At 44.0% G+C, this 25,124-nt stretch overlaps 2 protein-coding genes across 2 annotated transcripts in view; both read left to right on the top strand.

Annotated features, from left to right (window-relative positions):
* Positions 1–8,059, top strand: part of LOC309555957 (leukocyte elastase inhibitor-like) — a 45,104-nt gene extending 37,045 nt beyond the window's left edge. The window contains exon 6 of the mRNA XM_082258184.1: positions 7,332–8,059. Within this exon, the coding sequence (XP_082114310.1) occupies positions 7,332–7,727 (396 nt within the window). The 3' untranslated portion in view covers positions 7,728–8,059. The remainder of the gene's footprint in view (positions 1–7,331) is intronic.
* A 9,820-nt stretch (positions 8,060–17,879) lies between these two features.
* The window catches only part of LOC309556501 (uncharacterized protein), a 147,318-nt gene continuing 140,073 nt past the window's right edge, over positions 17,880–25,124 (top strand). The window contains exon 1 of the mRNA XM_082258951.1: positions 17,880–18,012. The gene's annotated coding sequence lies outside the window, so the exon portion shown is untranslated. The remainder of the gene's footprint in view (positions 18,013–25,124) is intronic.

The following is a 25,124-nucleotide window of genomic DNA, read 5'->3' on the forward strand; positions in this document are numbered from 1 at the left end:
ATTGACCACCTCTCCAATTTCTCCGGAAATGTCTCTATTAGGTTTGTAAGAGCGGGCATCTCTCGATCTCTGTGTATTGCCTCCTAGATTGAGGCTTCTTCTGACCAAATAAACATTTATCCTGCGGGAGGAAGCCTGACTTTCCGCCAGTAGCCTTTGCAATGGCGCTGTCTAATTTATTCCCGAAAAGGGAAGTACCCTCGAAAGGGATCTTACACCATGCCTGCTTAGAGGCTGGATCCGCAAGGCCCTTTTTGCCGTCACTGAAGATAACATTGATCTGGACAGAAGGCGCAGAACATCAATAGATGCTTCTCCTAAAAATACTGTAGCCAACTTGAGTTCATGAATAGGAGAGCTCTCAACAGCTTCTTCCGAGATGCTTCCAAGTTTAGTCTCAATATCAGACACCCAGACTTCCAAGGCTTTAGACATCATTGCTAATGCCATAACGGGCTTGCAGGCCGCTCCGGCCGTCACATAGATCCTCTTTAAGTCTAGATCTATTTTTCTGTCCAAGGGATCTCTGAAGGAAACCACGTCATCCAGGGGCAAAGTAACATGCTTTGCTAATCTTGTAACTGCAGCATCCACAAGGGGAGCAGATTCCAGACGGGCGACATCTTCAGGTTTGAAGGGATATAATTTCCCAAGTTTGGAAGATAGGGAAGACTTACTATCCCCTTTACTCCACTCTTCAGTAATCACTTCTTGTAATTCAGAGAGGGAAGGGAAGTTGACACGCTCCTTGCCGAGGTGCTTGAAGAACTTCCGCTGCTTTTTCTGGGGAGACACAGCATCTTAGAGCTTCCTTAATGGCTCTGATCAGGGGAGAAACCAGGGCAAACTCAAAGCCGCCTACTGCCCCTTCTTCTTCCGAATCACTGTCACATGATTTTGCAGAAGTAATGCTCGGTTGAGAGGGGCCTTGATCTTCCTGCACTTCCGCTGGAGAACTGGACGTAGTGGGACCAAGTGCTTGGACCGTACCCCATTCTTTCAGGGACTGTTGCACTATTCTCTTCACTAGAGATTCCAATCCATGGTCCTCGTGCACCCTCTCACCGGCTGCTTGAGAAAAAACATAGCTCACATAGAGACTTGTCCTCCGGGACATGCGCCCCACAACCCCAACAGGCTCTCTGGTATGTGTGGTGACTCTGGTATTGTTTGTGGTGTCTGGGGGAGGAATTAGAGCGTCTCCCCTGCTGCCTACTCCCTGATGGAGATTCATGGCGCTTTGATCTGGAGGATGAACTCCCACGAGGTCTGACAGGGTCTCTTTCTTGGGATAAATCAGGCCTGGAAGAGCTGATGGAAAAAGAGAAAATCGGGGAGACACTGGATTTAGCCATGAAACAGGGACCAGCTAGCCCTCCCCCGCCCCCCCCCCCCCCTGAAAAATGCCAGCACCCACCTGTTGTGAGAGGGCTGGCCACAGGAGGGCAGTGACGCAGGATCCATACTTCAGGCCAACAACCAGACTGATAAAGAAAGGTAATACACATCAGACACCAAGATAGTGATACATTGTGAGGTAGCAAACCATCCGCCCCCCCCCTCCCCCTCTGCAGTCAAATATCCATTGCACATACCTGTAGCAAGGAATCCAGAGACACATGGAAGCTGCCGCAACGCCCACAGTACTTCCCGAAGTACAGGGGAACCGTCAGCTGCTTAAATCTCCCGCCGGAATGACGCCAGCGGTGATGCGGCCGTGATTGCTAGTGCGCATGCGCGAACCAAGCCTCGGCTTCGTTCGCGACGCAGTGCGCATGTGCGGGACTACGAAACGTCCACCGATTGGTCGCAGGAGGCAGAGGAGGAAGAGGAAGGGTTGCTGGAACGCAGGAAGCGTTCCAGCGACATTGGGGCCAAACAAAACGCTGCATAGTGACAGAAAAGGATACAAACAAGGTATACATAAATAACAAATACCGCTGCCATGAAGAGATGTAATGAGAATCTTCAGACCCATGTCAGAAAACGCCGGCCAGGCTTCAGTCAACCGCAGAGAGCAGGGGAATTTAAATGTCACTCACCCGCCCGTGGCTGGGCCCTGGACATGCAGACACCATCCAAAGTATCCTGAGGTAAGCCGGACAATAGTAAGACATCAGAATTGTAGGTCCTTGGAGGAGGACAAAAAAGGAACACCTGCTGTACCTGAGAGCTGAAATTTATGGGAGGGGGGTCCTATACCCTTGGAGTGGAGGCGGGGTTAACCCACACGTAGGCTGCCATGGAGACTGACAGGAAAGATGATTTTGTCTCTGTGAACTGCTTGACTAACCTCTCCCTTATTTCTTTACCCAAGTAAAATACTGGACACCATAATTGGAGTTTAATGGCCAAAGCAGCCTTTTATTAACCACCTGCCGATAGACGGCTACAGCGCGGACTCGAATTTCTGGGAGGCCGTCTTTAAACGGCCTCCCAGAGACAGGCTCCCCACGCGCTCCCACGAGCGCGCATTGGGGAAAATCTGTGTTGGCCATGTCCCTTGGACACAGCCAATCACAGATCGTGGTAAATGGCCAATCACAGCGGCCATTTACCACGTGATCGGACCGTGCAATGAGAGATGACTCATATGTAAACATATGAGATCATCTCTCATCGCCAGCTCTCTTCCTCACATAGAGACTGCAGTGTGAGGAAGAGGAGAGCCGTCAGCGGTAAGGGGAACACAGAGGAATGTAATCAGGGCCTGATTACACAAGAGAAAAAAAATGCCATTACTGCCCACAGTGCCCGCCATCAGTGCCCCCCATCAGTGCCCATAGTGCTGCCAGTCAGTGCCCATCAGTGCCTGCTCATCTAGGCACTGATGGGCACTGACTAGCAGCACTATGGTCACTGAGTGTGGGCACTGATGGTGCTGCCCATCAGTGCTCATCAGTGCCACCTGTCAGTATCCATCAGTGCCACCCATCAGTGTCCATCAGTGCCGCCTCTCAGTGCCCATCAGTGCCGCCCATCAGTGCCGCCTCTCAGTGCCCATCAGTGCCACCTCATCAGTGCACATCAGTGAAGGAGAAAAAATTATTTATTTTCAAAATTTACAAAATAGGAAAAACTGTTTTTTTTTCAGAAGTTTCTGTCTTTTTTCTTTTTTTTAGTAAGTAATAAAAAACCCAGAGGTTATTAAATACAACCAAAAGAAAGCTCTATTTGTGTGAAAAAAAAAATGATAAAAATTTCATATGGGTACAGTGTAGCATGACTGCGCAATTGTCATTCAAAGTGTGAGAGCGCTGAAAGCTGAAAATTGGCCTGGGCAGGAAGGGAGTATAAGTGCCCAGTAGGCAAGTGGTTAAATCAAATTGTATAAATAACATATATAAATCATACCAGCAACAGTAAGTACATTCTGAAATTTGTAGCCCCCAATGTCCTTGTAGGCACCACTATTTCACGTACCTGCTTAACCAAACTTAGGCCTCCAGACGCAAAACACTGACTCAGAGACAACACGACTATTGGCAGGTACAAACCAGACAAACCACAGGGAGCCGTACCCAAGACTGGTTCCTACCAATTTTTATTTATCAAATAGAGCACATACAAGGACCTTGTACCCCACCAGCTGCCTTTGACATACCACCCAGGAAAACAGCCCAAAATCACACAAGAACGTAACCACCAAACAAAAAGGGAAGTTGTTTCAGCGTTGTCTCTCTCATGACTGAAGACCTCTCCAGGACCCTCCTAGTGTTTGACCCCTAAAGCCCCACCTATTCCCTACGCTCCACCAATCCAGTAGGTTTACCTTACTATTTCCGTTTTCCCTCCTTAAATTGCCACTCCAAACCCCCTTTTAACCCTGTCATGTCAGCCCTCCGTCTAGGTTTTTCTTCCCTTACTCCGGGCCTTGCTTTCTTTCTTTATTGATGCTAGGGAAGGTAAGAAAATCAAAAGTCTTTGCATTTGATGTGCATAGAGTTTGGGGTGACCCTGAAGACCAGAGCTGAGAAAAGTCCTTTAAAATTAGGGACAGTTGGGAGCTATGCTTTATGGGCTGATGCACACTGGCCCACTGAGCCCTTTCATCTTTGCTGAACTGTCCTCCATTTTGGCCACAGTGTTAATCTTGCTAACAGTTGTGACGCAAAGAAACGCCTGAAAAACTCCTATTTGAAAACTTCCTTTGAATTCTATGGGGCCAAATACCTGTGAATCTGTTCAAAAAGAATCTCTTTTAATTCTTCCTGCAACAGTCAACATGCCACAAGAGACTTTGCGTACTTATGTGATCAGATGCAATTTAAATAAATAGATTTCTACTTGTTAAGCATTGTCGCTCATAGGCATACAACTTGCTGAGGTGTGAAAGGGGCCTAAATTAATTTGGCAGATATCACATTAGGTTGTATGTCTTACAAAATAAAATGTTTAATTATGTTTAAAGCAGTACTAATGACAAAATGTTTTTACCTTATTGCATTCACAGCATTGAGGTAAAAAAAATCCTCAGTACATTCACCCCATCCCCAAAAATAATCCTCCTGCCCTGGTCACGGCTGCCAGGTCCTCCATGATCCAAACAATTTCCCAGAAGTTCTGGGTTGCAGAGGGGATCAATTGGTTCCTGCAAGCTATCTATCAGGAGCTGAAAAAAGGAAGCAGGGTAAGGCTTGCCGGGCACTGTGTGTTTCAATAGATGCACATAGCCCCAGACAGGAGTGCGTACACACAGGTATCTTTCTTAAGGAGCAGCTAGCTCAAAGACACCTACAGGCAGGAGAGCAGGCACATTGGCTCTTGAACCAGCCAGAAAAAAATACAAGTTTTTAAGGAAGCAGAATATACATGATATGTAAGTCCAGACTTCCTTCAATGGAATGTAATAAAGTAAACATAAAAAATAGGGTTTATTATCACTTTTAACTGTACTGTACAAAAATTAAAAATTGTTTTGGTTCTAAAGACATTAAACTTATTGAGAGTAAATGAAGCAATGCATTGTTTGTACCTTCCCCATCATTGCCTGCTATGGCAGGGAGAGGAAGAATAGCCCCTGTTTTAAAAAAAATATTTTACATATATTTGAATCCCTTAACCACTTGCACTTTTACTGCAGCAAGTTTGCTATATTGCGCAAAAAAAGAAGTACATGTACGTAATTTTGTGTAATAGCCAGTGGGGGCGTGCACACTGATTGGCCAGAGGGGGAGCCAATCAGCAGGTCCAGCGAAAACAATGGCCACCGACCACCCGTGTTCACTCCCCATAGAGACAGAACGGCTGTCTGCCTATGTAAACAAGGCAGACCGCCGTTCTGTCACAGATGAACATGGGTGATCCTGTGTTCCTGCTATTCAAGAACACAGATTTCTAATGTTCATCTAATGAGTCCATCCCCTATGCAGTTAGAAAGCATTCCCTAGGGACACACTTAACCCTTTGATTGCCCCTGGTGTAAACAAATAGACTTATCGGGATTTTTTTTTTTACCAAAAATATGTAGCAGAATACATAATGGCCTAAAATTATGAAAAAAATTGATTTTTAAATTTTTTATATTGGCTGCTGTTTATAGCCCAAAAAATAAAAACTGCACAGCTGATTAAATAGCACCAAAATAAAGCTCTATTTGTGGGAAAAAAGGACATCAATTTTAGTTGGGTGCATCGTCGCACGACAGTGCAATTGTCAGTTAAAGTAACGCAGTGCCGTATCGCAAAAAATGGCCTGGTCATTAAGGGGGTAAAACCCTTCTGGTCCAGAAGTAGTTAAAGTGTATACAAATGGTAAAAAAGAAACAAAAAAAAACCCACATATACTACATGTCTGCAATACATGCATTCTGTTCCTAATTTTTTTGGTGTGTGCTGACAAAACATAAAATTTTTTTGGACTGAGTGGTGTCATCCCCGCCCAGTTGTCTTTTACTAAACTAATCAAATGTTGCCCCTGTCCTATTCTTTACAACATAAAGACGAATTGTTATGTAGTCCAGAGTTAAAAGCTAAGAGGGCTACTTAGACTCCTTGGGATGACAGAGGACAGCTCTAAATTTTTTAACCACACCAAAATATGGAGTATTTTAATAGGTACAGTAATGTTTGCTGTGTTACAGTCCATTGGAGTTACGATAATGCAATTGCAGTTTAGATGCAAATAGGGCTTAGCAGAGTTTCCTTAACCACTTGCCGACCGCCCACAGTATATTTACTGCGGCAGTCAGCCCCTCACAGGCAAAGTGACGTAGGACTACGTCGCTAGCCTGTGAGGCTCTAGGGGATGTGCTCGTTCCTGCACATCCCGAGCGTGTGACCGGCGTGTGACCGCCGGCCACTCGCGATCTCCCAGTGGAGAGGGAGAAAGGCAGGCGGCTAATGTAGACAAAGCCGCCTGTCATTCTCCTCTGTGTAAGAACAGAGATCATACGATCCTGCTATGTAGGATCGTATGTCTCTGTTGCTACATCACTAGCCACACCCCTGTACAGTTAGAATCACGCCCCTAGAGGCACACTTAACCCCTGCATCACCAATAAAGTGAACCCCTTCCCTGCCAGTGTCATTTTTACAGTAACAGTGCATATGTATAGCACTGACTACTGTAGTAATGTCACTGGTACCCCCAAAAGTGTCAAAAATGTCAGTCAAGGGTCCGATCTGTCCGCCACAATGTCGCAGTCCCGCAAAAAAAATCGCAGATCGCCGCCATTACTCGTTAAAAAAAAAGAACAACAAAAATGACAAAAATCTTTCCCTTAGTTAGTAAACACAATAACTTTTGCACAAACCAAACAAAATACGCTTATTGCAATTTTTTTTACCAAACATATGTAGCAGAAAACAAATTGGCCTAAAATGTTAAACAATTTTGATTTTTAAATTTTTTTGGGGGAATTTCATATAAAAAAAATGTGAAAAATATTGTTATTTTTGCAAAATTTACGCTCTTTTTTTGTTTATAGCGCAAAAAGTAAAAATCACACCAAAAGAAAGCTCTGTTTGTGGGGAAAAAAAGGACGTTAATTTTGTTTAGGTACAGCGTCGCACGACCGTGCAATTGTCCGTTAAAGTCACGCAGTGCCGAATCGCAAAATATGGCCTGGTCAGGAAGGGGGTAAAATCTTCCGGGGCTTAAGTGGTTAATTCATGAAAATAGGCACCTTTATAACCTTGTCTGTTCACATCAGCCAAGCTGACCTCACATAGCATAAAAAAAGCTAGTATTTTATCAGCTTGAGTCTCTACAGCAGGTTTTTAGATATGCTAATAATTGAATTTTATCTGCATTCTCACTGTGCTTGATCTGTTGAAATGCATGTTCTTCTCCTGATCAACTTCTGATGACATAATTCTGTTTGCTTCCAGCTTGAACGGGAACTAACCTATGAGAAGTTTGCTGACATGATAAATCCATCTAATTTGCATAAATCTAAAGTGAATCTCCACTTGCCAAAATTCAAGCTAGAAAACGACATTGACCTAAAATCTGTACTTGGCAGTCTCGGGATGACTGATGCCTTTGATTGCGCCAGATGTGATCTCTCTGGCATGTCTGTAAATCGTAACCTATTTTTATCCAAAGCCGTACATAAATCATTTGTAGAGGTGAATGAAGAAGGTACTGAAGCAACAGGAGGCACTGCTATTGTTGTTAGCAATAGTCCTGTACAACATTTTGTTTGTGATCATCCTTTCCTCTTCTTCATTGTACACAAACAGAGCTGCAGCATCTTGTTCTTTGGCAGATTCACTTCACCTTAAAGAAAAAAAAAAAAAACCTGCACACTACATTTTGATTATTATAGCACCAGAAATATAGCATCCTAGGGCATAAAATAATGAGTAATGCCACTGGTATTTTTCTAGTAGTATTTCTGGTAATGGTAAAACCAGACAGATATTACACTTAAGGCCTCATGTACACTAATCTTAAAAAACACATCCTGTAAAAGCCCCTCTATGTTAACCTATTTGACCATGCACACATAGGTGTTTACAGGTGTATTAGAAGAAGAGCATTTACAGTATGATTGATCAATTTTCAGATTTACAATATATACCATAGTTTGTGGACTCTATAACTTTCCTACAACCTAAATAAACACTGATGATAAATGAAAAATAATAAACTTTAATATTTTATTAATTTGATGTATGCTCCTTTTACTGGCCTGTACAGTCCGTCATTCCCCTCTTTTTCTGTTTTTTTACTTGTATACTTTACAGATGATGGCCATATATGTCACATTAACCTCAATTTCCACCAAAGAAATGTAACAGAATACAGTTTGGCAAAAATTTATGAAGAAAGATTATTTATTTGCAAAAGTTTATAACCGAAACAAAAAAAACATGGGGGTTTCAAATATATATTTTTACTTATTTAGCAAAAAATAAAAACCCAGTGGTGATCAAATACCACCAAAAGATATTGTAGCTCTATTTGTGGGGAAAAAAATGATAAAAATGTCATATGGGTACAGAGTTGCATGACCGCGCAATTATTCAAAGTGCGGCAGCACTGAAAGCTGAACATTGGCCTGGTCAGGAAGGGGTGAAAGTGCCCAGTATTAAAGTGGTTAAAATATAGCCATGTTGATTTAGTGCTTGTGTGTAAACATTTTGCTAAACTACTGTGTCATGATTTAACCTTTTGATAATCATCTCATTTACAAGAAAATAGAAATTTAGTCAAAAATGTAATCTGCTACATGTCTTTGGTAAACAAAATCCTGATAAGTGTATATTAACTGACTTATGTGAAAGGTATAGTCTACAAACTATGGTATATATTATTGAAAATGTATTAATTCTCATTTCTTGAGGCCCTAAAATGCTAGGACAGAACAAATCCCCCCCCCCAAATTGCACCTTTTTGTAAAATAGACAGTCTAAGGCATTTGGGAAAAAGCATGGTGAGTTTTTTGAAGTTGGAATTTTTTGACAATGTTTTTTGTCAATGAAGATTTTTTTTTTTTTACGTACTGTCACCAGTGCAGTACAGCACAGCGTCATCATATGACCGATGTGACAGTGATCAGGAACACTGACTGGAGTCAGTATGTTAAAGTAAATAAAAAAATAAATAAAATGTTATTCAATTTACTATGTTTTCACTTTTTACTATTTTTTTTACATACTTTCAGCAGAGTAGTTCAGTGTCACCATAGTAACACAGTACTACTTCAGTGGGAGGGATGATCAGGGATTTTATTTTACACTTTGTTTTCTGTTACAGTGAAGATCATTGTAACAGCAAAGTTTAACTGTCATGAATGGGTTACATTCAAGACAGCTGTGATCTGTGATTGACTACAGCTAATCACATGGTACAGGGTGCTGTGATCGGCCCTGGTACCATGTGATAGCTGCGGGGCAATCACAGCATAGGCAACACAGCTGTTATAAATTAATTCATTCATAACAGCTTTGTTGACATTGTGATTATGTGATCGCATAGCAATCACATGATCACCGGGCCCAAAGTACTGGGATACCAGACACATCAGTCGTGGGAGAGCGCAGTGTGCTTCTAAACCTAGAGCAGCCACATGATGTACATGTGCCTAAGCGTGCCGCCCTGCCATAGCATATGTACTGTGGTGGGTCGCCAAGTAGTTAAAAGTTAAGTTCGCCTTTGAAACATGTTACATGTTCCATCTGTATTTAGGGTGGAGCATGTAACATATTCCAACTCCTACCCTCCTCCCCCCAATCTCCCCGCCCTGTGACAGCGGGCGGGACTTTTACCCGCATACCCCCTGTCACTTCCTAAAAACAGCACAGCTGCATTAGGCTCTGCCCACACAGCCGCCTCATTCATTCATTCACAGATTCCTTTGAATGATTAAACTACAAGTACCGCCTGGTACCATGGCAGATGGACTTGTAGTTTTAATGAGCTGCATGGGTGCTGATGAGTGATCTAAAAGTCCACGAACAGAGGTATGGACAGCCTGTCTGCAGGAACCCTCATTGCACCCATGATCTACTGATTGTGGGTGCAATGCTTTCCAGGCTCCTGCAGGAAAAATAACAAAGTACACAATTTTTTTTTTTTTTGCAAAACTTTGCCAATAATTGTGCTCCAATGCCATCCCAGACTCCTCCTCCCCACTTCCCAGTTTGCGAGAACGGCGGTCCATCACCAATAGTCCAACAAACCCCTTGCATAATCACTACTCTTCATTCAGCAGGGAGTGTGAGCGTTGCTATTTGAAGAGCAGTAATTTTGGCCATACTGGGGGGAACAAAAAAGTAAGACTTGCTGTGTATTTGTCCTCATGACTGTTATCAATAAGAGAGAAAGTAGTGCAAATGGGACATTTTTAAAGTTGTCAGCAGAACAAGGAGTAAGGCAAAATCTTCTAATGAGAACACTGTTCTGATGACAACTGTCAAGATCACAACACCCCCACTTTGCAAAGATTTCCTCCCACTTCCTGTTGATTCTTTAAGACACCGACAGCAAAAATAAACTGACAGCAATTTGAACCCTTCCCTGCTTTATCAAAACTAAAAAAAAAATTTTTTGGCTATACATACACTTTACAATTTAAAGACAGACATGAAATCAATTTATATATATGTGAATATTTGTGAATGTAATAGACATGGCCAGTTTTGTACTCAGAATATACATGTTAATTATTAAGGAATCTTCTCTTGAAAGCCCACAAGGGCAAGGAAACAGTCATGGTTCAGTGACTCTACACTCCAAGACCAAGTTCTGGTACACAGACCTGCTATGTGTGCCTTTCTATAGGCCAAGAAGGTGCAAGCATCACGCCTATGGGATGCAGGAGGGTGCCTGAGCACTACTGGGATACTCAGAAAAAGTTAGGAAAATATAAATATATCAAGCTTGCTTGCATTTGGCCAATCAGGTTGCTTTGCTATGCATGACTATAACACATAGTTAATTAAGAGAACTTTGATTTAGAGTGATAAAACATATCTACTATTTTTTGTTTTGTGGCTATACCAATGTTGTTTTGATTATTAATAATAAAGAGACAATATAGAACAAACAATTCTCTTTTCATTCTTTTATTTTGACTTTGATTTGTCAAAAAGTGTTTCACCTTCAGAAATGTAAAGTCGCTCTTTCTTATAGCTTTTATTTTATAGTGAACATTGCTAACATACTATAGTATTTTTATAGTTTAGGGAACTTGGTAATAGCAAAGAAAATTGGCATGAAAATATCAAAGCCATGCTCAGGACCAAACCTGGTTTGTGAATTCAGCAGTATTTTATCTACCTCATATAAGGAAGATAAGAGCTCCTTCTGAGTTTAGTAGATACTGCATAGTCATTCTCTGAATCCCAGGTTGCGTATACTGGCTTCAAGGCAATGACATCCATTGTAGTACAGCTGAAAAGGTACAGCATTACTGTTTTAGATCTTGTAAGCAGCAGAAAGAAAATGGTGGCTTTCATCTAAGGGATCTCACATAGATGCTTTGTGTCACAACAGATTTACCCAGGGCTTTTTTTCTGCCGGGACGCCATTCCGGCACCTCTGGCAGCTCTCTTCTCAGCAGCTTGCCACATTACACAGAAGCCGGTAGAAGACGTTTTCGGAAAAAAGCGGAATGTAAAGGTGATGGACTGGCCAAGCATGTCTCCAGACCTCAAACCCTATTGAGCATCTGTGGGGCATCCCCAAATGGAAGGTGGAGGAGTGCAAGGTCTCTTACATCCACAGGCTCTGTGATGTCGTCATGGAGTGGAAGAGAACTCCAGTGGCAACCTGTGAAGCTCTGGTGAACTCTATGCCCAAGAGGGTTAAGGCAGTGCTAGAAAATAATGGTGGCCACACAAAATTAACACTTTGGATCCCGGGACAAAACCAGGGACAGACTTGGACCAGGGACAGTGTCCTGGAACTGCCCCTGGAAACTGGGGACGTCTGGTCACCCTATACTAAGAGGACAGGAGGGCATGGGCTAGAGCAGGGGTGTCAAACTCCATTTAATCGCGGGCCAAATCAGCATTATGGTTGCTCTCAAAGGGCCGGTTATATCTGTAGGATTAGATGTCCAGAGCACCCCATGTCCTGGGGGGGCAAAGAGGTGCCTTTCTACAGCTGCACAGAGGAGTGCAGGATCTGGCAAAGGAGTTCTGTCCTCTCTGTTGTCGACTACAGAGACAAGGTGGGGGCAGAAACAAGGGGGGTGCCACAGCTGCAGGAGAGGTGCAAGGGCCACATGAAATGGCCTGGGGGGCCGCATTCGGCCCGCGGGCCTTGTGTTTGACACCTGTGGGCTAGAGGATAATAAAGCGTTCTTAGTTTGGGGTTCCTAGATTGCTTTGTAAAGAACCTGAACACAAAACAGACACCTGTTCTACAGAATGGCTGCTTGTCAACAATATGAAGTCACATTTTTGCTGTCAAGTCACTCCCTTGTCTTTGCTCAGGCTGCTTCCTTATCACCTCAGGAGCTGCTCCCCCAGGCTGTTATCTGTTCTAATACTCACCTTTGTTCCTGTGATTGCACTGTGCCCCTCAGGAGTTGAGACTACTATTTAAACTATGATTCATAATAACATACAGCCATAGATTTATGACCGCTGACAGGTTAACCTCTTGGTGCCAACGCCTCCTGGCTCTTTAAGAGGTTTAGGATGCAGGGAGGTGGGGCGCGTTTTATGATCATGTGACTGCAGTGATTTTGCTGTCACAGCGGTCATATGATCAGAAAGCTCTCGATTGCAAGTAGTGATGGGGAACTTTCCGTTAGCCGCTGGTAACTGTGCCGTGAGCGCGCAGGGCGCACACTCTTGGCACAGCTGTATTTGCCTCAATTCCCACCTACCAAGAGGCCACATATTTGCGTGCGGCTGGCACCAAGTGAGCAACATTGGTTATCTTGTTACAATGCACACCTTCCAACTATTAAACTTGAGAATGAGGGCCACTTGAGGGAGGAAAAAAACCTGCGGTGGCTTTGCGAGCTGTGGCAAAAAAGTGGGTGTGGCTGATCTTTACAGTGGGAGAGGCTTAAATGGCATGGTTAAACAAAACCCTGTCTTTGGATATTTGTTGGGGGTGCCTTAGGAAGGGAGAGGACTTGTGCTAGAAGGTGGGGTGGAGGGAGGAATCTAGGAGGGGAGAGGACTTGTGCTAGAAGGTGAGGGTGAAAGGGGGTAGATATGTGCTGGGGAGGTGTTTTGGAAGGGGAGTGAATTTGTGCTAGAAAGTGGGTTGGGGGGGGGGGGTCAGATATATGCTGGGGGTGCTTTGGGAGGGGAGTGGGTTTGTGCTAGAAGATGGGGTGGGGGGATTTCAAATCCAACTCCCCCACCTTCTAGCACAAGTCCTCTCCCCTCCAACAGAAAATCACTCCTCAAAGTATACACCATTGTGAGCTGCCCCCCTCCACCCGTAAGTCTCAATCCATAATAAACTCATCAGTGCAGCTCATGCAGAACAGTGTCCCTCCTACCCAGCTTGTCCTGTGTACATGAGAATGTCAGCGCCGCTGGGGAGGAGGCGGCTTCAGTCTGCTCTGCAGTGTGTTGTAGAGGGAGGGGCAAATAGCAGAGTGTTGTACCCCAGACACCCTGCAAGAGATGCAGGATAGGTTTTCCTGGTGCCCCGTAAGGCCAGTTACTGGAGCTTAGTGCTGGAACTCATTCCAGTACTGGGCTCTGGGATTCAGCACGGATTCGCCAGGATGTAAATCAAATTTTGGGATGGTACCAGCAAATTCAGGATGGTTGGCAGGTATGAGCCCCTGGAAGGTACTAACACTGCAAAAAATTGCTTGTTCATGCTCTACAGGTATCATTCATCGCCCTTGTGAACAAGATGGTACAGAAAGACACACAATAGACATCACTTCCAAATCACTTATCCTGCTTTCAGCCGCAGTTTTGCGTTTGCTGACCTTCTGCAGATCCTGACGGATCAAGTAGACTGCTTCAGTCAAGTTACCAAATTGGGCCTGTAAATGATCCACAGAAGCATTGCACTTTTGGATTGCCCAAAATATATCAGCTAGGGTGGGCTGCTCCCCATCCTGCACCCCCACTGCTGTAGTATAAATAGAGGTGTCCATGGGCTCACTCCCTCTCTGTACTGAGGGCTCCACTAGGCCCAATTCATGCACCACCCCCGCACTCCCCTCCTTCCCCGCTGGAATAGGGGATTTCTGTGTAAAGAAACGCATGTCACATTGCACTTCCTTGGAGGTGGATTTAGGCGGCTTACTGACTTTCCTGGAACTCGCAGGCTTGTCTCCATTAATGGACTTCTGTGATAGACTCAGCGTGGCGGCTTCTTGGATTCCTGGCATTGCGGCTTCCTCCCGCTGTTTGCGGCGCCGCATCACCCAGTAAACAGACAGGTAAAGACTGCCAGGCGTCCGCGAGGCTATCGGGTATCAGTGGCTGCAGGGTAACCCGGCTGTGGGACCGGGAAAAGGATCAGTTTGGACGGATGCTGGCGGGAGCTCTGTGAGACACGTCTGCTCACATGCCGCTCTTGGCCACGCCCCCCCCACCGAGGGGGGCTATTTGGTAAGGTGGGGGGGCTATTTGCTGAGGCTGGAGAAGTGGGAGGGGCTATTTGTGGAAGGTGGAGAGGTTGGGGGGCTATTTGTGGGGGGGGGGGCTATTTGTGGAGGATGGAGACGTGAGGGGGCTATTCGATGAGGGTGGAGGGGGGGGCTATTTTTCAAGGGTGGAGAGGTGGGAGGACTATTTATGGAGGATGGAGAGGTGGGAGGGCTATTTGTGGAGGGTGGAGAGTTGGGGGGGCTTTTTGTGGAGGGTGGAGAGGTTTGGGGGGCTATTTGTGGAGGAGGGCAAGGTGGGGGGGGGGGCTATTTGTGGAGGATGGAGACATGGGGGGGCTATCTCATGAGGTTGCAGAGGCAGGGGAGGCTATTTTTGGAGATTGAAGATGTGGGGGAGGCTATTTGATGAGGGTGGAGAGGTGGAGGGGCTATTTATGGAGGATGGAGAGGTGGGAGGGCTATTTGTGGAGGGTGGATAGGTGGGGACTATTTGTGGAGGATGGAGACATGGGGGGGCTATTTGATGAGGGTGCAGGGGAGGCTATTTGTGGAGTATGGAGATGTGGGGGGGGGGCTATTTGATGAGAGTGGATAGGTAGAGAGGCTATTTATGGAGGATGAAGAAGTGGGAGGGTTATTTGTGGAGGGTGGAGAGGTGGTGGGGCTATTTGTGGAGGATGGAGAGGTGAGGAGGGCTATTTGATGAGGGTGGAGAGGTGGGGGGGCTATTTGCTGAAGGTGGAGAAGTGGGGGTGTCTGTTTGTGGAAGGTGGAGAGGTTGGGGGGCTATTTGTGGGGGGCTATTCATGAAGGATGGAGAGGTGGGGGGGCTATTTGCTGAAGGTGGAGAAGTGGGAGGGTTCTGTTTGTGGAAGGTGGAGAGGTTGGGGGGCTATTTGTGGGGGGCTATTCATGAAGGATGGAGATGAGAGGGGGCTATTTGATGAGGGTGGAAGGGGGCTATTTTCCAATGGCGGAGAGGTGGGGGGGCTATTTATGGGGGATGGAGAGATGGGGGAGCTATTTTTTGAATGTGGAGAGGTGAGGGGGCAATTTGTGGAGGATGGAGACATGGGGGGGGCTATTTGATGAGGGTGCAGAGGCAGGGAAGGCTATTTGTGGAGGATGGAGATGGGGGGGGCTATTTGATGAGGGTGGAGAGGCTATTTATGGAGGATGGAGAAGTGGGAGGGCTATTTGTGAAGGGTGGAGAGGTGGTGGGGCTATTTGTGGAGGATGGAGAGGTAAGGGGGGCTATTTTATGAGGGTGGAGAGGTGGGGGGACTATTTGCTGAGGGTGGAGAAGGTTGGGGGGGCTGTTTGTGGAAGGTGGAGAGGTGGGGGGGTATTCCTGGAGAATGGACAGGTGACGGGGGCTATTTGATGAGGGTGGAGAGCTATTTGTGGAGGGTGGGGAGGAGGGGGGCTATTTGATGAGGGTGGGGAAGTGAGGGGGACTATTTGTTGAGGATGGAGACATGGGGGGGGGGCTAGTTGCGGAGGAAGGAGAGGTGGGGAGGGGCTATTTTAATGAGGGTGGAGAGTTAGGGGGGTTATTTGTTGAGGGCGGAGAGGCTATTTGTGGAGGGGCTATTTGTTGAAGATGGTTTTGGCAGCAAAAAGGGGGACCTACTCAGTAGTAGGTGGGTGCTCATAAACTTATGGCTGATTGGTGTATTTTAGTGTTGTTGTTGGGCACTGCTAAAAAGCTAACAGAGCATTACATTATAGCATGATACTGCATTGGAGCCAGTGCTTTAAGTGGACCGGTACGCAACGGTACTCAGTACCGCCACTTCCGAAAATAGCTCTTGAGAGTACCACCACCTCTCCTTGTGCCCAGAACGTGATTTTAGCGTACTGGTACGCAGTGCAGGGCCGATCCACTGTTGAAAAGGGAGGACACCGCTCTGCAGACAGAAGTAAAACCCAATTCCCACATCGATGCCGGCCGCACCGCTGACCGCTCTGCCTCTGCTGTGCCTGTGCTTCCTTCCTGTATCACTGGTTGCTAGATCGCCTACCGCTTGGCGTCTAGCAACCAGTGATGTCATACGCCCGGCCCGCCGCCCCAGCATTCACAACGGAGGAGGAACTTATTCCTCCGCGCCTAAACAGTGTTGGGAAAAAAAAAAATACTATCTCACTTTCTGCTTTGTAATATTACACCAAGAGCGATACACAGATTAATTAAAAGTAGGGGGGCCAGTCTGGCCCCCCTACTTTTAGATTATCTGTGTATCTCTCTTGGTAATATTATATAGCAGAAAGTGAGAAATACTACTTTTTTTTCCCAAAATTGACGCTCTTTTATTGGTTTATAGCGCATAATCTAAAAATCGCATCGGTTTCTCCTGAAGAGAGAAAGTGGCGCCTCGGCCTCAAGTTCAAGCTCAGCCGCCCTCAGCGACAACACAGTACCCTGCCTGCCTGCCTGCCACAGCTGCGCAGCACATTGTGTGCTTCTAGGTGAGTCTAAGTCCCCGTTCACATTAGGTCGCTCCGAATTAGGGGGCGACCTGTGAAGTCGCGTGCAGCGCGACTTTGGCGCGACTTGCACGGACTACACATAATGGAAGTCAATGCAAGTCACCTCCAGGTCGCCCCCAAGTAGTACAGGACCCTTTTTCTAAGTCGGAGCGACTTGTGTCACTCCTATTAGGACGGCTCCTGTACTACACAGTGGGAGCGACGGTGCATGACTTGTCAGGCTGACCAAGTCGCCTGACAAGTCGTACCAGTGTGAATGGACACTAAGAGTCTAAGGTAGCTATATGTATTTGGTCATAGGTAGGAGTCATCAAAAAAAATAAATTATAGGCTATAATAGAGTACCGGCACCTCTTTTGGGCCACTTAAAGCACTGATTGGAGCTGCTTACAAACTCTCTCTCATGCTTTCCCTGAATACATTCCTTTGCCTCAGCCACAGAGTGTGCAACTACCACAGTGTAGGAGCTGTAATACTCCCATTTATTACTAGAGAAGAGTATGTAACTGACATAGTGTATGAGCTGTAATACTCCCATTTATTACTATAGACCATACACAGTACAGTATTATTAGAGAAGAGTATACAGCAGACACAGTGTAGGAGCTGTAATACAGCACTTCCATATATTACTATAGATACACAGTAGTACAGTATTATTAGAGAAGAGTATACAGCTGACACAGTGTATGAGCTGTAATACTTCCATATATTACTATAGAACATGCACAGTAGTACAGTATTATTAGAGAAGAGTATACAGCTGACACAGTGTATGAGCTGTAATACTTCCATATATTACTATAGACCATGCACAGTAGTACAGTATTATTAGAGAAGAGTATACAGCTGACACAGTACATCAGTTCCCACCTATTAGTCAGCAGTGAGGGGCGGGGTCATTGCTGGAGCCTGAGTCAGGCAATGATCACTTCCTGCCAGCGTCCTGATCTCTGTGTCTCTCAGTGTAGCTGAGCATCTGTCTGTGGGCTCTACCAGCATTACCCTCTCCCTGAGACTTCTCTGGACAGGTGAGCCCATTTATATTAATAGGGAGTTCCAGGTTACATATTGAAGGTGTATCTTATGTGAGACATGGAGCTCCTGTGCTGTGCTATTTTTCTTTAGACAGTTCTGCAGAATGAAGAGTCCCTCTCCTGTACAGGGAATGGCAGTTTGTTAGAAAATGTGAGCAGCAGGTGTGTTGAGGGTGAGAACCTGCATGACACACCTTTACTCCTTTATTATGGGTAGTATGCTTGGCACACTGCCATAGTATTTACTAGATGTTTCTCTTCTTGGCATATTGTAACAATGGGAGCAGGCACAGTTATTATATTACAATATCTGATGAGGTACATGAGGCAGGGTCATGTTTTCTATTATGCTAGTTATAGGCAATTTGCTAATTGAGTGGATGATTTATCTTTTAATTACAAATCACAGCATCATTTATCCTCACCAAACTTATTACCTTGGCGTCATGTGAAAGTACAGTACGATACTTTCAGGCACCGTGGCAACAGCCCAAAGCGGTGTGTTTGGGTGTGGAGGATTCAGTGACGGGGAAAAAAATGAATTCCTGTAAGCACATATGTCCACAATGTACCTATCTAGAAGTTAGCCTGAAGTGGAACTTTAACTAAAAATGTGCAGACAGGCAGTTTCTTTTTTTTAACAAATACATTTTTGAGTTTTTTTTTAGATAATAAACATGACAACTTGTACAAACATTTGAGCAGTCGGATATAAAACATGGCAATAACAGCATAGGCAGTTTCTTTATTGCAGAAAAGACATGCTACTTGGGAAGTTACTAAAAGTGGAACAACTATACATAACAACCAATCAGCTTTTAGCCTCAGCTTGTTCAGTTTAACCACTTAAGCCCCGGAAGATTTTACCCCCTTCCTGACCAGGGGGTATTTTGCGATTCGGCACTGCGTGACTTTAACGGACAATTGCGCGGTCGTGCGACGCCGTACCTAAACTAATTTGACGTCCTTTTTTTTCCCACAAACAGAGCTTTCTTTTGGTGGTATTTGATCACCTGTGCGATTTTTTTTTGATCATGCGCTATAAACAAAAATAGAGCGTCAATTTTGCAAAAATAACAATATTTTTTCACATTTTTTTATATGAAATTCCCCCCCAAAAAAATGTAAAAATCAAAATTTTTTAACATTTTTGGCCAATTTGTTTTATGCTACATATGTTTGGTAAAAAAAAAAATCGCAAAAAGCGTATTTTGATTGGTTTGCGCAAAAGTTATTGCGTTTACTAACAAAGGGAAAGATTTTTTGTCATTTTTGTTTTTTTTTTAAACGCGTAATGGCGGCGATCTGCGATTTTTTTTTTTTTTTTTTTTTTTTTTTTTTTTTTTGCGACATTGCGGCAGACAGATCGGACCCTTGACTGACATTTTTGACACTTTTGGGGTTACCAGTGACATTACTGCAGTAATCAGTGCTATATATATGCACTGTTACTGTAAAAATACACTGGTTAGTGAAGGGGCTAACTATATTCGAGAGGGAGGGGCTGTGTGTGTCCCTAGGGGTGTGATTCTAACTGTGATTGGCTGTGGCTTGAGCTGTAGGAACAATGATCAACGGTCCTACATAGTAGAACCGTATGATCATTGTTTCTACACAGGGGAGAATGACAGGTGGCTTGTTTACACTAGCCGCCTGACTTTCTCCCTCTGCAGCGACGATCGCAGAGTGACTGGCGGACATCGGGAGCTCGCTCCCCAGAGCCTCACAGGCTAGTGACGTTTATATACATCACTTTGCCTGTGAGGGGCTGACCGCCGCAGTATATCTACTTGCGGCAGTCGGCAATTGGTTAAGGCCCCTTTCACACAAGCAGAGGCAGACTGTTCAGATCCGCCTGTCCGTTTTTCAGGCGGATCTGAACGGATGCCCCATGCATCTCTATGGGGCATCAGATGTCAGCGGAGACATGTCCGCTGACATCCGATCCGTCAAATCTGGACAGATAGAAACCCTATTTTCCATCCGTTTGGCAGATCGGATTGGATGAGAACGGACAGACGGTCCGTTCTCATCCGATTCCCCCATAGAGAAGAATGGGGACCTGACAGCTCTGTCTCCGCACACAGCGCGGAGACAGAGCTGCCATCCGCCTGCTCAGCGGGGGATCGGCGGATCGATCCCACTGCTGAGAAAAACAGAGTCCGCCTGATGGACTCCCTGTGTAAAAGGGGCCTAAGGATGCATTCACCTTTTTAGAAAAAAATATATGCACCTATTTTTGCAGAAAATTCTTTCCTGCAGAAGCTTGGAAAACATTGCACCCACGATCAGTAGATCATGGGTGCAATGTGGACTCCTGCAGTGCAGACATGTCCTCAGGCTCTCAGCCCATACCTCTGTACAGCTTTTCTGTTTGAAAGCCAGAAGACTTGTCATTGGACTATGAAAGGACTCACCTTTGCTGCCCTTTGAGGGCTGGTTCACTCTTGTGTGGATAAAAAATGCAGGTAAAAACTGATTCGCATTCACCTGCGGTTTTATGTGTGTTTTTTAAACTCCTAAACAAATAAAAAATATTTTTTTTACCTGTGCACCCTGGATTAAAACAAACACTGCGAAAACGTAATAAGATAAAGTGAACCAAAATTTAAACAAAGTGAAGCAGCTGGCCTTGAGCCATATTAGGCCAAGTAAAGTGAAATGTAAAAATTTCTATTTTGTAGACCGCGCTCTCAACCACTCATAATGAATAATAGTGTTCTATTATATAATAATATGTGTATAAAAAGAATTAAAAGAAAAATTTCTATCAACACCAAAGTGCTTCAACATAATCATAGATAATCCAACTCTTCCAAGGAACCATGGACTGTGATAAAGTTTTCATCCACCACCATCAAATAAAATGCCCACTCACCAGAAGTAGGGTTTTTGTACGCTTATCCGATCAATAAGTCTCCTTCATGGAAATGGATACTTCCCACTTATGGCACTATTCCAGTGAACTCCAAGAATTTTTATACATAAGGTGTAATAAAAAAAAAAAAAAAAGAAAAAAAAAGAAGACCCTGCAGTGTAGTATTCTACCGTTTTAATTATTAGCGCATAATCATTAAAACGCTTACAAGACAGATGATTATCAAAAGCTTGATCATCAGCAAGGATGCCGTTCCACCTGAATTCCAGACTAGAGGAAATGACGTGTCACGTTGTATTACCCTACGCGCCTTTCGTCAGTACGTCCGACGTCATCAGGGGCCTACTTCTGGTAAGTAGGCGTTTTATTTGATGGTGGTGGATTAACACTTTATCACAGTCCCCACTGTTCCTTGAAAGAGTTGGATTATCTATTATCACGTTATCATGTTGGAGCACTTTGGTGTTGATGGACTATTTTTCTTTTTTTTTTTTAATCTTTTTATACACATATTATCATTATTATATAATAGAACAGTATTATTCATTATTAGTGGTTGAGTGCGCAGTCTAAAAAACAGCAATATTCACATTTCACTTTTTTAAACTCCTATTGCATTTTTTTTTTTTGTCTGAGTTTTGTATGTAAAAAAAAAAAAAAATAAATAAATAATCCTAATTTTTTTTTTTTTTTTATTCTATTCTATTTTTTTTTTTTTATAATTTTTTTTTTCTTTAACACTGACTAGAGCAATACAGTGTTACCATAGTAACGCTGTACTACTATGGGGAAGAGATCGGGATTATTCTTTTTTTTTTAACATATTATGATTGCTTCTACCAGTAAATTTGATTGGTATAAGCAACAATTTTTACTGAATGAAACTGGTTCATTCACAGTCTCTTGTTGTAATCAGCTATGACTGGCCAAAGCTATACACATAGTACAGATGGGAGGTGATTGGCCCTGTCTGTACCATGTGATCACTGTGACCAATCACAGCTAGCAACTCAATGGATGGCATGAAAGGAATTCATCCATTGTTTACAACTGTCATGTGATCTGCTGTGATTTGTCACTGGACTGGCAGCAGGCTGGTACAGCGATCAGTCATCGGCTGTGTCCAATGGACATAGGGGGTTACAGACTGAGCCACTGCGCAGCCACATTAGAGTTGTATTCTGGCACAGCATCATGACATCCTCCCAGAACAATGCTCCCGTCTGGCCATCATTGTACTATAGGTCAGGTGGGAAGGTGTTAAAGGTGCTATCTTGCAAATTTACAAAAAAAAAAAAGCTGCAATGATCACCTATTGTCAGCGTTAATCCCCTAAACTTTCCATTCTGAGTCACACTCCCACATTCTGGGATCCCCAGCTGTCTTTCGCACACCCCTGGTGAGAATGAATCATCACACAGCCTGGGCTTCCAGTACACCAGGATTGAGCAATAGCTACACGATGTTGCCACCTCTTGCAAAGGAAAAAATGACCCATGGGGGTTGATTTACTAAAACTGGAGAGTGCAAAATCTGGTGTAGCTTTGCATTGAAATTAATCAGCTTCCAGGTTTTTTTGTCTTAATTGAACAAGCTGAAGTTAGAAGCTGATTGGCTAAAATGCACAGCTGAACCGGATTTTGCACTCTCCAGTTTTAGTAAATCAACTCTATGGTGTCACCGATCCAGTCCTGAAGACTGCATAAAAAAATATTTACATAGGGTGAATAAGGTGTGAGACCTTGGGGATAGGGCAGGTAGGGGAAACTGGCATTTTGGTTTAAAAAAATTCTGGGTCTCTACCTTTTTTTTAGATTATAGAAACACAAGAGCTTAAAAAAGTTCCCTATATCACAATGACTTGTGTCCCCTAACCCTTATTGCTTGAACTGGGATTTGATCATTGAAATAAAGTAGTGCTTCTAGGGAACAAATTAAAATGTTTCTAAACCCATAACAGTAAAATCAGTCTGTATATGCAGTAAAGCATGCATGTTATACTCACTGTGGAACCTAAGGGGTTAATCCTGCGCATTGTGAAAAGGGTGTTTGATCCTGTCTTCTGTGATCCTCCCCTCCAATGTCCCTAATCCATCTCCTGATAGAACAGAGCCTTGTGGTAACAGATGAGATATTTTATAACAAAAAAATGACATAATTTATTATCTCCTGTCTGATCCAAGTCTTACTGCGATGTAAAAAAAAAAAAAGTTCTGATTACAGCTGTGACCTACATTTTTTATTTCATTTTTAAATATTTTTTTATGATAAACACATCCAATGTTGTTCTGATTGGTTGGTGTAATGTAATCAACCCCTAATGCCAGTTCACCAGGGAGTGGGCAACCACCTACTCCCCTTCCCACTAGGGCAGTGCTTCTCTCCTCCTGGGCATTTCTTGTGTGTGAATTTTGTTTGATGACAATTTCATACAGGTAAATATTAGGCAAATTTTGAATAAAGATAAACAGAAACCACTGTGATAGAGTGAATGTGAAAAAATCAAATATGGGGTGAAAGAAAAATGTGTGAAAGTTTAGCAAAACGGGGTCAGAAAACATGATTTGCACATTACTTGTACTAACCTGTAGTTATTGTAGCACTTCAGCTTTCTGAACTTTTACCCATTAGCCTCTGGGACTATTAACTACCAAATCTAAATTCCGTTGTATTTGCCCTTCTAGAGGATGGAGGTGGTGGGAGTGGGGGGTTATGATGTGGGGTTGTTTTTCAGGGGTTGGGCTTGGCCCCTTAGTTCCAGTGAAGGGAACTCTTAAGATGTCAGCATACCAAGACATTTTGGACAATTTCATGCTCCCAACTTTGTGGGAACAGTTTGGGGGTGGCCTCTTCCTGTTCCAACATGACTGCGCACCAGTGCACAAAGCAAGATCCATAAAGACATGGATGAGCGAGTTTGGGGTAGAGGAACTTAACTGTCCTGCACAGAGTCCTGACCTCAACCCAATAGAACACATTTGGGTTGAATTCGAGCAGAGACTGCGAGCCAGTCCTTCTCGTCCACATCAGTACCTGACCTCACAAATGTGCTTCTGGAAGAATGGTAGAACATTCCCATAGACACACTCCTAAACCTTGTAGTCTGCTTTCTCAGAAGAGTTGAAGCGGTTATAGCTGCAAGGGTTTGGTCAACTCAATATTGAACCCTATGGACTAAGACTGGGATGCCATTAAAGTTTTTATGTGCGCATTCAAATACTTTTGGTAATATAGTGTATCGGTACATTAGAAAAACTATCGGTACACGAACTCAGAGCCCATTCACACTAGGGCGACTTATGAGGCGACTTGTGTCCCCCAGGTCGCTTGACATAACAAAAGCAATGTTAATGAATGAGTGCCGTCTTAAAGCGGAGTTCCGGGCACAGAATCGTTTTTTTTTTTTCAATCTCCCCCTAACAATCACCCTTACACATCGATACATCCGCTAATCCTGGTTAGAATGGTGAAATAATGAGTTTGCAAGAATAAAATCTTACTTTATATAATTTCTGATGTGTGGCGCCATCTTTGTTGTGGATTGCCGAGTCCTTTGTGGGGAAATGTCTTCCCTTCTTCCTGATTCCAGTGGGCGTAGGCCTGTGAGTCAAGAAATGAGAACAGTGGTCGGCCGCCCATGTGACTGCAAAGTGCATCATGGGAGGGCCGAGGAAGAGCTCCCAGGACACATTGCGGCAGGAAGTGACGAGGAGAGCCGAGGCACAGGAGGGAGGAAGTCCTTTGAAAGGTGAGTATACAAACCTCTGTAAACAGGTAAGTGAAAAAAAAAAAAACTATGGGAATATCCAATTCTGACTCAGCGGAGAGTAAGGAATACAATGCAGTAATTATTAGAAATTGAATTTTGTGCCCGGAACTCCGCTTTAAGTGGCACTACTGAAGTCGCTCTGACTTCAGAAAAGGGTCCTGTACTACTTTGAGACGACTTGTGATCCGACTTGTCCCATATACTTCAATGGGAGTCGCCTCCTTATCTTAATTGAAGCGATTTGTGATCTGACTTTCCATAAAAATGGTATTGAACAAGAAAAAAAGAGCATTTTTTCTTATAATTTCTATTAGAACATTAATACAGGTCTAAAAAGTGTACCTGTGAAGTTTCAGCTCTGTAGCATGTCCAGAGCCCCCAAAAAATTAGCATTTTTTTTATAATTTTTATTAGAAAATTAATATGGCTTCTCTCCACCTGGCTTTTTTTCTAGCAGAC

This window comes from Pelophylax lessonae, assembly GCF_965119305.1.
Source record: "Pelophylax lessonae genome assembly, chromosome: 5".
In the NCBI taxonomy this organism is placed as follows: Eukaryota; Metazoa; Chordata; class Amphibia; order Anura; family Ranidae; genus Pelophylax; species Pelophylax lessonae.